The following is a 13,252-nucleotide window of genomic DNA, read 5'->3' as shown; positions in this document are numbered from 1 at the left end:
AAACACTCCACTTACAGAAGGTAAATACTACAACTGGCTGGAGCCTATGCCAGTATATATGGGCGAGAAGCAGGATACACCTAGTCTATCACAGGGCTACAAACACATTCACACTCACATCCACATGGTCTGTATGTTTTGGACTGTAGGAGGAAACTGGAGCACAGGTTCTGTCAACTGTAGGAAGGAATATATGTTTAAAATTATACAAAAGCCAAACATTCTTGGTCATTCTTCAAAACTACATTCATTTTGTCATTGTGTCATCAAAACTCATTAATTTCATTGCATTACATGGATAATTGCTATATTTTTAATGTGGTGAACAATGCAATGTTTGGTTGGCTGTTTATACAAAATTATATCACGGTCTAAAGACGATCACCAGAAACTTAATTCCTGGTGTTGAATCATTTCTAAGATTGTGAACATTATGAGCTTGTCTTAAACTGTGAAGTCACAGTCATTATTCCTACAGGATATGAATGCAGCATGCAGAGCATTGGACTACATGTGCCAGCCAGTTACCCAATCTGTGGAACAACAGGTCTGCCATGTGAGCTGCCTCAGCTCTATGTTGACTGGCCCACAGGCGACCAATGAGAAAAAAATCTGCTTGGCCATCCATACGCAGCCAATCAGAAAAATCTCAACTCACATCAGTGGGTGTGGCTATTGAGCTGGAGCTGACCTAACTTAGATATAAGTCCTCTGTCTGTCTATCTATCTTTCTATATCTTCCTCTCTTTATATGCTGATCAAAACAGAATTTAAGCATATAAAAAGGAAATGACAAGGTGTTGGCACTTTCCAAAATCTGCCAGATGTAAAAGTAAGAGGCAGTCCAGCTGCCTAATAACACATTGTCCTACCTAATCATTTATCACACTGAATGAATAATATCAAGTCTATTATCAGTCATTTGCCACTCATTGTATTTCCTGAAAAAAATGCATTATGTAAGTAAGTTTGGAGCTACTGTGTACTCTTAGTTCATTGGCTGACTTTCTAACAATAAGGGCATGACTCAGACTGGTCATTTACTTCTCTATAACAGAGACATGTATTTCCATATGATTTGTCTAACTTAGATATATGGAAGCGTATACGGGACTCTATTCAAATGATAATGTAAACTTGAAAATGAAAATGTAATTCCACAATAGCATTATAATTTTCCACATATGTATGTGTCATTTGAGTAAAAATGAAATAATCCCATTTTCATTTTCACATACTTATATGGGCATTCTATGACTATATTAAAATGAAAATGCAAAAGCTGTTTGACATTTAATTTTCAAAGTTGTAACCCACTGTAAATGTTAATTCAAATTTGAAAATGAAAAGGCAACAATGTAACCTGAGTTTACATTTATGCAAGCAATATTTAAGTCAAAATGAAAATGAAAATGACATTTTCTAACAATTTGAAAATGAAAAGGAAAGCTGCATTTGACATTTCATTTTCAAAGACTTAACCTGCTGTACAGTGGACAATATTCAAATGTAATAAGCAAAACAGTACGTCCAGTCTATTGCATTTACATTTACATGTCACCATGCACTTTTGGTGCAATATTTAAGTCAAAATGAAAATGAAATTCTCTAACAATTTGAAACTTAAAATGAAACTGGCATTTGACTTTTCATTTTCAAATACTTCTTTTGCTGTCTAAATGAAAATAAAAATTTAATCTGTCAGTGCTCTCATCAAGGTGGGTCTTCAGTTAGGACATCACTTTCTTGAATATCTGCTGCTTGGCAAAAAAAAAAAAAAAAAGACAAACACCCAGACTTATATGAGAGATTACAGACCTGTTAACTGCTGTGCCATGCAGGGCTGATTCAACCAAACAAGAATGAAACCTATCCAGGCCCACAGTATGGCTTGTTCTCAGATTAACATAGCAACAAGTGTGTGTGGTTTTGCACATATTGTCATATTGTGAATGAAAAAAGGAATAACTGAATCTGTGCCACAAACTCCTTTAGTTTTCTTAATATCCAGACATGTGTCAACAAACTGTTCTCTGCTTTGCATTTGAGATTGTGGTTGCCAAAAACATCTGATCCCCATTCATATAAATGTCATTTGATCTGCTGTTGGCCAAACCAGTTTCAACTGTCAGACAGACCAGTGATGATTGAGATGAGACACATCAATGTTGTGTGTTGTCACAACATTCAGACACACAATGTCCCTAACAAAAATGATACTGTATTAAACAAGGTGAAAAACTGAGTTAAAAGTTAGTCAGTGACTATGCGCGTCGCATATGTTGTTTGAGTGCACACAACACGACAACAGCAGTGGAGATGCAAAGAGTACATGCACTAAGATGTGTTCAACAACGGAACATTGTTTGCGCACAGTTCTACTCTTTGATGAAATACAAATGGGTACAACGTAGAAGACAGAAACTGATCCCTTTTTGGTATTGATCCTATTGAAGCTAGAATCAATCTTCAAAACGAGACGTAGTACTATCGATATTTTGGTATCGATCGGCCCACCCCTACTGTTCATATATGTGTTGCCATATTGTGCATCACGTAGTATAGCTATTAATTACTACTTATAATAAATAAACAATATAGTTATTAATATGTCAACTGTGGACTTGGTCTCTCAACATCATGGTCAGTGTAGCTAAAGGCTTTCAGTTTGTATCACTTAATGTTGTCTTGTTTTATTATTTCCAATGGACAAAATGTATATTTTATTATGCCTGGATGATTAAAGAATCAGTCAAAAATCCAACTTGCTTGTATTTCCCTCAAGTAAGGGGGACTTGGTAATAACCTAATGTTTTAACATTAATTCATTGGCATTCTACTAAGCCTCAATGTGAAAAACACAACATAAAATTCACCAAGCATAAGAATCCTGATGTATTTGCTGCCACAGTGTTATGTAGTAGCCTAATGTACAGTGGCCCAAATCTGCTGAATAACAGTTAATTATAGTCATAAGAAATCTACTTGACCTTCCTAATTAATGAAAGGTTTAAATCATGCTTTCTAAATATTCATGTAAGAAAGGTTTATTATTATTATTATTATTCTCGATTTCCATATGTATGATGTAACTGTATATAAATAGCATTGCCAGATTTTTAAATGACCAACTTTTGGTTTGACATATACTACCATATTGTTACGGGGCTTCTTACAGATTTGCCTGTAGTTGCTAGGGGAAGTGACGTCAGCAGCAAATGACAGCTTTCAAGGTGGAGGAAAATCCGACAATGGAGTGAACTGCGTACGACTAGGCGTAAAGTCTATCAGCGATATCCGTCTCCATCCTTGTGTTTTGGGGCAATAATGACCCCCAAAATACGGAGAACATAAACTGCGCGATTCATACTATCGGATGATATCGATATTATAGGCCTTCGTTCCTCAGAAAAATTAAAAAGGGATGGTGAAATTTGTATTGTTACAGAAGGAACTGGGGGACGGGGGAGTGTGAATTAAGGGGGTTGTAAACCAGTTAAGGAAGGTGGAATATTTGCCGAGGTAACGTAAACGAAAGGTTAAAAGCTGAACATTAAGGATAAGCAACATTAATTACCAAGGTACCAACGAAGCAACAGACGTAACGTTAGCTAATAGCGAAATGGAGCTGAGAGTGGGGAATCGATACAGACTGGGCAGAAAAATTGGAAGTGGATCTTTCGGGGACATCTATTTAGGTGAGTAAAATTTGTTATCTTCAACTCGCTCGTACGTTCACTAACCAGATGTTATCCCGTTGTTCCCTGCCCGTTATTAAAACATTTCCGAGTCCAAATGATATTAGGTTCATGTCGTGTTTGTATTTACCCCAGATTATGTCATCAAGCTAGTTGTTATTTTTCTTTATCACTGTCTTGCTAAATTAATTAATGCAATCTATTGAAATGATAAAACAAGGCAATGTGAGTCGAACCTTGACCAATCTGTGGCATTGCAGGCATTATAGAAAATGCAGACAGCTAGCTTGTTTAACTGAAATTGTGTTATGGCTACATAAAACCAGTGAAAACGTCAAAACTACTGTTGTCTTAGATTCATCTTTAATGATTACAGTGTGCAACATTTCTTAAAGGTTATATTGGTAACATTTTTATGTAGATGAATATTTAAAACAAAAAACACACATCCACAGAGTTTGTGTGGGGGGAAAAAATATTATGATTGTGAATTAATTATTTAAAAATTTTTTAGGGGTCCCAAATTAATGTTTTGTTTATCTCTGTGTAAGATGTCTGACGTTTGGTTCCTGCACCTAACAAGGCTTGTGAGCCAATAGTATATCAACGTTGGTATCACGTGGTATAGTTGCCAATTAGTGTAGAAAAAACGGGCACTGACGTTAGCACATATTAGCTATCTTAGCTCAACGGTCCGAACACCAATAACCCATAAAATTACAGTTCTGCATATTTTATACAAAATAAACAACTACTGACAGTCATAGTCCTTAATACTAATGTGTTGTCACCGGTTACATTGTCAAAATTAGAAAAATAAAAGCGTCAATCCCTGAGGAGCTATGTTAGCAATAGTGATGGTTGCGTCCTGTTATAGTTCCCTCAAAAAATGTAACGTTATAATAAAGATGGGTATCAGAGGGGATTTTGAGGTGGGCCAGGGTCCGACATAACCGATGGCCCGGGGCCAGTAAAAGTTTATGCAGGGCAAGTTTATTGATCAGTCACTGGTCCATTTATTCTTTAAGAATGGAGTGGGATCCCAATATATTGCAGATGTGTCATGTCGAAGGTAAATTAAAGTTCCTAACTACTGTAAATCTGCTCATGATACTGTTTGGACCCAAAATGTAAGGGTGTCATCTCATAAAGCAGTCTAACATTAGCCCTATTATGAGACACTTTGCTGAGGTACTTGTGGCTAGCTAGCCATGTAGCCAGCTGCGTTGAGCTCAACAGCTACGGTACTCATGTTAATATCTGAAAACACTGTCATGATCATATAGTCGTCCTTTCTCCCTGTAGCCATTGTTGCTGTGTGGTGCTCAGCTGTTTTTTATAATCCGCTATGAGATTTGTTTTCCGAGAGAAAACACTTCGACTAATGTTAGGTCCACACTAACAGAAGCTAACATCAACTTTTACTGTAGCTGTCTGTCTAATGTCGAGCGCTGTGGGTTTTAATAGCATCCCTACAATGTACTGTACTGTACTCTTTGATTGGATTGAAATGTTAATATTTATGTTGCTAGATACGCATTAAATCCGAAAGGACACAGTAAACTTACTATCCACGTGTCCAGGGGATGCACTCTGTTTTTTTTCTGTGACAATACTACATTGTGAACAACAAATACGTGTTGAAATATAAATAAACTAAAGAAACCTTGCTGTCAAAAAACTTGGTGTAATTTATTATCAGGCTGCGGCCTCTCACCTGTTCTCTGTGTCAGCTGAGCACGCACAAACACACACACAGAGCGCCGTCAGATCAGACAGGCCGGTGGAGATTACTCGAGTTGACGATAACTATGCTCGTTATTGTAAGTGCAATAAAACCTTAGCGAGTAAAAAAACAGTACTTTAATACCTAATACTTTTTATACCTGTTCAACAAGCATAAACATGTTAATGTAGAAAGCGATATTTTAATTTAATCTTCTCTGTCCACAGTTTGATCCACCGGCACTGTTTTCACAAGCACAGCGCTAGCTCGGCTAATAGCGAATTTACAAACAAGCTATAACAAAAGCTGTCTCTATGTAGTCTAACTATTAAGCTTAGTTTCCCATGTATCTTAAAATTTGGCTGCTGGCTGAGACCAACTAGCCCCTCCTCTCTCTACCAGTGTTAACTTACCCGGAGGAACTGAATCACATCAGCAGCAGAGGGAGGAGGACAGGAGGAAGGACTGATACTGACTGATGTCAGTTCTTCATTCTTTCTAAACTTTACTCACTAGGCTATTTTGATGTTAAGAATATGATTTATTTTATTGACAATTTAGATTTGTTTTCAGTGAAATATCATTCAGTTTACATAGTGACTTTGCTGTTGTAAACATTACTGTTGCTGCTCTAGAAACATTTAGTTATACTATTACTAAAGCTAGCTAGCCTTATCCTAAGATTAACATAGATAACATACATGAAACACCACCGCATAAAGTAACCTAAATCTATAGCTAATGTATATATGTTGCAAAATGAATCCATTATCCTATCACGAAAGATTCATCACTTGATATGACGGAGTTTCACTCCACTCGATGATGAAATATGCAGGTTGTGTGACAAACCGGCAACCAATGGAATGGAAGGGGGGAGGGGGAGTTCGTTATCTAGTGGCTGGATGTTATAAATGTTGTCAATAGCACCTTTTAAGCAGAACAACGCTGCCGGTGAAATAGATAACCAGCTAAATGAATGAGTAGCCTAAACTAGCTTGATCCCCTTCTGAAGATTACATTAGCTAGACGAGACTGCTAGGCAATTCTGCCCTGTCCTCAGACCTGAAGCATGGTGAACAGAAAATAGTAAACCTACTACAACCCAACCGGGGCACACTGTTTTTTCCAGTTGATGAAGGCATCAGCTCTCAAGCTAAATAGCCTTTGATATGCAGGTTTAGGGAACTTCTCAGGAAATAATTGTTTACAAGAGTCAGTTTAATCTTGCCATTTCATAACTAGATGGTTGATAGGCCTATCGCAATTATTACGTGATCCCCTAATCACGATTATATGAGCTGACTGTGATCGTTTTGCACAATTGTTAGATTCCACAATCACGGGGATTTTAAGCCAGTGTTACAAATGTTGCAACAAATAAAATTTGAATCCTATTATTTTTATTATTACTTTATTAATATTACCACTACCGTTACATCATTACTATTTAAAAATTCTCGGTGGAATTTGCATTGTGCTTCCCTCTCCCTCCCCCTCTAAACCTGTAATTTAGAGTGCAGATCTTTTCCCATGACAGTTAATGTGTATACATAATAGAAATAAGTATAAATATAGCCACAAGCGGCAATGAGCGGGGTCCAAGCAGGTTGTTACAATTGTAACATTTGTTCCTATCTTGATTAAAAATTGATTAGCTTGTGTAATTGAAACAGATTGACGTATCGAAATTTTAGCTTTCAAATTTCAAACACAGCTTATCAGTGAAGTCTGTTGATGACTAAGTTTTAGGACGACGGACCCAGCGGTGTCTGACAAGATGTCAAATAGGATTTTGAGAAAATTGAGAGAAACATTGCAAAATTTGACATTAAGTAAGGGTTAGTGCAGCAGACCAGTGGAGCAAATATGCAGATGATTTGAGAGATTAAACTTGATTATTAGTGTCACCGTGAGGTCAATGAGTGTCGTTATATTTGCCTGAGTAGTAGCTGGAATTTACAACCCACCTGCCTATGTTTGTGTTTCTAGGTCTTAGATTTTTTGCCGCAAACACTTTTTAGTGGAGAAAAATAGGAAATTTTCACAAGGTCCAAGTACAAAAGGCAATTTTGGAATTAATGTGACATCAATGAGCATTTAAAACTGAAAAAAAATGTTGGTGATAAAATTCTGAAAAAAAAATCACACACATTTTGGTGACATTTGATCAAACACTGAGCAAAAAAGAAAATGTTGTGCATACAGTGCTAATTACAGCACGACACTGAATGTCACTGTAGACTGATCGTTTGACCGATCTGAACATCATTCAAAACATGTGATACATGGCTCGACAGTAATGGTTGCCAGGTTGCCATTGGCAACCATTCTGAGAAATTGGTAACCAATTCTTGGCCAGATGGCAACCACTTCAATTTTGAAATCAAAAGCAGGATTGCTGATTCTCCCAGAAAAATTGTATTTTCTCTCTACTTGCACGTGCGTCCAAAGGAAAAACACTTCAAAGAGACACAGCGTAGCTTACCGGTAGCCTGCAGCTGCACTCGCTAGATTTAGCGACATTTCAGACTCTCATTGCGACTTTATTTCTGAAAAGTGACTAGCAACAAATTTAGCGACCTATTCAGACCATCATGGAAAATTAAATTATATATTCATATATTGTAATTCATTCCCATACATGCTGCTCAGAGTAATCGCAATCCTCGCCTCTTCTGCCAACGGCGCCGGGTATCGTCTCTCCTCTTGCGCCATGTGCAGACAGTCAGTAGGTGCGGTGTGTGGGGCAGGCTGGTTTGAGCTTCTCTCTGACTCTTTCTCTCCGGCTCTCTGGATTAGGGTGTTCCTATAACTTGTAAATATGTAAGGTTTGTTTGATCTTCTCCTTCCGCTTTTGTAGATTTTTTTAAAAAACTTTATACAAATATACAATGTCCCTGTAGTTAGTTTGTGATTATTTGGCTAAAGATTTTTCTATATCTCCCTTTTTCTATCTCTCCCTTGCTGCAACTGACACAACCTATGCTTTATGCAAATTAATACGATGGAATGCCATGCAAATGACAATATTGTTTATCACAATTATTGCTGGGACAATATATCATCCAACAAAAGTAGTTATCACGACAGGCCTAGTGAGTGTGTGGGTGAGCGAGAGAGAGAGTGAGTGATGGTTACTGCTCTCAGAGTGGACAGGTGTTGGCGATCGGACCAGAGGGACAGGATAGCAGTGACGTTGTCTAGTGACAGTAAATGTACAGTGTAGGTTACAGAATAAACACTGCAGCTCCGCAATACCCAAGATGTTCCTATGTCTTGCTTCCCAGCTGCTGGGTAAAAGTGAAGGTGGTTAGCCCAGAGGTTAGCATCAACAGCCCTAGAGGAAAACAAAGTCTTCCCCATGCTTCCCGACCACGGTCTGAAAGCTGCAGTAGGAACGGTGAACACTATGCTTAAGTTACCTCATTAAGCAGGTCATATGATCTTTATGGCTTTTAAATCACGATGTTATGATGGTAGAGGTCTCAGTCGTCGATGGCTCTCCGCCATCGGCAATGAACAGTTGTATCGTTCATCGGCCCAACCCTAGTCTGGTTGCTCGTTCAACAATCTACAGTCCAGGACAAGACGTGTGTTCATGTTTTTAAGTTAGTTAAGAAGGAGACTTTAGCAGAAAAGCTAATGTGGGTTGTTGTTATTGCTGTTATTGTGGCTCTTGTGTTGTGTAGCAGGTTGCTGTCTCGCTCAGTGTGACCTTCTGCTCTGTCTATAATAGAACGCTGATATTACTGCTTTATGCAAGATTTGATTGAAATAAGGTCTCCATCTATGTAGACAGATATTGAACGGTATTCCATCAAATTAATGCAAAACTAGGGGCGCCATAATGAATATGGAGTACCGGAACTGCCAAAATTTATTTAGGTATTAAATAATTTATTTAATGTGCCACAAATTGATATTTGTTTTAATTTGCTTCTGCATTTATTTACATTTGTATTTATTTACTTGTATTAATTTATTTATTTAGTTTTGTATTATTTTCCCTTAGCATTTTTCCACCATTTATTTCCCCAAACATATTTATTTCTGTCTTTTCTTTTTACATTTCTGTATGCACTTCTGCTTCATTATGCAAATGAGTGGGGCTTTTCACCTATTGGTTGATTGACATCAGAGTGTATAGATCACTATACATGCCTTGCTGCCACAATGGTGGCTTCCCTTTGCAAAGGAAAATAATAATTACATAAATATATTAAAAAATAATTAATGAATAAATAAATATAAATGAATGAATACAAATAAATGAATTAATTCAATTTAAATGGGAAAGTAAATAAATATGGGAATTACAAATAAATACAGAAGTAAATTAAAACAGAAATATCATTTGTCAAATTATTTAATGCCTAAATTCATTTTAATGTTTGGTGCATTTAATGGTATTAATTTATTTATTGAGTCTTTTATTTATTTATTTATTTTTGATTTTAGTAGTTACGGTCCTCCATACATGAAACCAAGAAACAAAATAGAAAGAAACATTTCTCCCTTTTGGTTTCTGATTTTTGTTTTGTTTTTTTACAGAGCAGATATGTATTCTGTAGCAGACAAAACATGCAATTTAATTTCAGTTGGACTTAAATAATATCGTTGAAAGTCAAATTTGAAATACAGAATGGGATACACACAATGCAAATACCACCTAGAATTTTTAAAATAGCAGAAATGGAATTGTAGTGTTAATATTAATAAATTAATATTAGTAATGACAGTCATAGAATGATAATGACAATAATAGTAACAAAGCCAATAACAACAACTGTAGTAGCAGTTGTCGAGCACAAACACGGGGGCAGCAGGTGGCCCACAACCTCAGATCCAGTCTCTGCAGCTCCGGAGGTAGAAATACCTGCTGAAAGCGACAGGAGAGAAACAAGAAAGCACAAAACTACAGGAGAGAGAAGATACCGAGTTAGTAACATGCAGTAATGGGATAAAAATGCATACAGATGGAGAGGAGGAGAGAGGAAAGAGGTGCATCATGGGAAGTCTTCTGGCAGTCTAGGCCTATAGCAGCATAACTAAGGGATGGTTCAGGACTCACCCAAGCCAGCCCTAACTGTACGCTTTGTTAAAGAGGAAAGTATGAAGCCTACTCTTAAATGTGGAGATGGTGTCTGCCTCCCGAACCCAAACTGGGATCTGATTCCACAGGAGAGGAGCTTGATAACTGAAGGCTCTGGCTCCCATTCTACTTTTGGAGACTCTAGGAACCACAAGTAACCCTGCATTCTGGGAGTGCAGTGTTCCAATGGGGTAATATGGTATTATCAGCTCTTTAATATACAATGGTGCCAGACCATTAAGAGCTTTATAGGTGAGTAGAAGGATTTCAAATTAATTTCTGGATTTTACAGGGAGCCAGTGCAGAGAAGCTTATATTGGAGAAATATGATCTCTTTTCCTAGTTCTTGTCAGTACACGTGGCCTAGCATTCTGGATCAACTGGAGAGTCTTAAGGGCCTTATTCGGGCAGCCTGATAATAAGGAATTACAATAATCCAGCCTAGAAGTAACAAATGCATGCACTAGTTTTTCGGCATCATTTTGAGACAGGATGTGCATGATTTTTGCAATGTTGCGTAGGTGAAAGAACGCAGTCCTTGAAGTTGGTTTCATGTGGGAGTTAAAGGATAAATCCTGATCAAAGATAACTTTGAGGTTCCTTACGGTGGTGCTGGAGGCCAGGGCAATGCCATCTAAAGCAACTATGTCTACCAAAAATTTCTGAAGGAGAATGTCCCGCCATCTGTTCGTGACCTCAAGCTGAAGCGAACTTGGGTTCTGCAGCAGGACAATGATCCAAAACACACCAGCAAGTCCACCTCTGAATGGCTGAAGAAGAACAAAATGAAGACTTTGGAATGGCCTAGACAAAGTCCTGATCTGAATCCTATTTAGTGGCATGACCTTTTAAAAAGGCAGTTCATGCTCGAAAACCCTCCAATGTGGCTGAATTACAACAATTCTGCAAAGATGAGTGGGCCAAAATTCCTCCACAGTGCTGTAAAAGACTCATTGCAAGTTATTGCAAACGCTTGATTGCAGTTGTTGCTGCTAAGGGTGGCCCAACCAGTTATTAGGTTTAGGGGGCAATCACTTTTTCACACAGGGCCATGTAGGTTTGGATTTTGTTTCCCTTTGTGTTCCATTTTCAGTTAACTAAACTTCAGGCATCTTTGATCAGGATTTATCCTTTAACTCCCACATGAAACAAACTTCAAGGATTGCCTTTTTTCACCTACCTAATATTGCAAAAATCAGGCACATCCTGTCTCAAAATGATGCTGAAAAATTAGTGCATGCATTTGTTACTTCTAGGCTGGACTACTGCAATTCCTTATTATCCGGCTGCCCGAATAAGTCCCTTAAGACTCTCCAGTTGATCCAGAATGCTGCGGCACGTGTACTGACAAAAACTAGGAAAAGATATCATATCTCTCCAATATTAGCTTCTCTGCACTCCCATGTTCTCTTCCATTTTTTCATTGGAACCTTGTGCTCAGGTAGACAATTTGTTTGCCTCAACCCAGCTGATGGAAACGCACCTAATTCGCATGGTAGGTTTCCATTCACATGTAGCACAAATTTTAACCAAATTTACAGAAAATCAGCAAAAGATGATGCAAATTAATGCGCATTTCCATCCTGTACCATAATGCGACTAATAGAAGTTGATTGCATCAAGATAAACAAGTGGGGGCGCTAATGATCCAGTCAGGTGCCATTAAACCATTGCAGAAGATAAGGATGCAAAGAGATGATGTAATTAAAAGAGCCGCTGTCAAACCTCAAACAGTGGAAAACTGTGGAAAACGTGATGGAAATGTGGCATTTATATTTGTTTCATGTTCTTGGCTTAAAATTTGTGCAAAATTATCGCGGTCAGCTCAAATAATTGCAGTCAGGCAATCAAGTAGTAATTGCGACAGGCCTACAAATCTCTGGGAAGCTGGAACCAGCGAATGTTACACTGAATCGCCGCAGGGCTATGTCCTGTTACCTATTTTATACATACTGTACTCTGAAGACTGCAGAAGTTCACATCCTGGTAGACACATTCTGAAGTTCGCAGATAACTCTGTCATAGTGAGTCTGTTACAGGGGCGTGATTAATGTTCATGGCCCAGTGGTTGAAGACTTTGTTCAGTCGTGTGAATGTCACTAAAACTAAAGATGTGTGTAAATTTTAGCCCTGCACTCCCATTCAGACAGTCATTAAGGGTCAGATCAACAGGTTCAGTGTTACAAATATCTGAGTACTATAATGGACAATAAGCTGACATTCAATGACAACACAGTGGCAATTTGTAAAAAAAAAAAAAAAAAAAAAAAAAAAAAAAAAAGCCCAGCAACCACTTCAGCTCAACTGGGTTTAGGTGTGTAGTAAGCTCATGACAATCTTCTACTGCTCCATGGTGAGTCATCACCTGCTGCTGCTGTGGGGGACTTGGCTTTCAGGCTATCAAACACGGTACCCTCTTCAACTTTTAGATATATTTTGTGTTTGACCAGGTATTTCCTCAGATTAGACATGTTGCCCTGGCTGGCTTTGCAATTTGCATTACAAATACTGCAGCGAGTGTTGTCTGCCTTGAGTTTTGAAAAGTGTAACCACATTTGCAACCGCTTTCAGCTCGCCATTTCCCTGACTCACTAGCCATTTTTACACAGAGATTTTGCAGTACTGCCGTAAAGAAGCGCTATCATTATGCCTGGTTTGGTTTTTTACACTGAACCAAACAACGCTGGCATAATGCTGCCCCAGTGTGTGATTTAGGTTACGGAAAGTACCCCC

The 13,252-nt window shown here is 38.0% G+C and overlaps 1 protein-coding gene across 3 annotated transcripts in view; it reads left to right on the top strand.

The window, feature by feature from the left end:
• The first annotated feature begins 3,204 nt into the window (after window positions 1-3,204).
• Window positions 3,205-13,252, top strand: part of csnk1db (casein kinase 1, delta b) — a 30,186-nt gene continuing 20,138 nt past the window's right edge. For 2 of the 3 annotated variants that reach the window (XM_044177967.1, XM_044177968.1), the window contains exon 1: window positions 3,205-3,698. In XM_044177967.1, coding sequence (XP_044033902.1) covers window positions 3,623-3,698 — 76 coding nt within the window. In that variant the 5' untranslated portion in view covers window positions 3,205-3,622. The remainder of the gene's footprint in view (window positions 3,699-13,252) is intronic. The other variant, XM_044177966.1, reaches the window with a different exon arrangement.

Source organism: Siniperca chuatsi, linkage group LG20 (assembly GCF_020085105.1).
Source record: "Siniperca chuatsi isolate FFG_IHB_CAS linkage group LG20, ASM2008510v1, whole genome shotgun sequence".
Classification (NCBI taxonomy): Eukaryota; Metazoa; Chordata; class Actinopteri; order Centrarchiformes; family Sinipercidae; genus Siniperca; species Siniperca chuatsi.
Note: the sequence above shows the minus strand (reverse complement) of the source record. Positions and strands in the feature narration are given on the sequence as shown.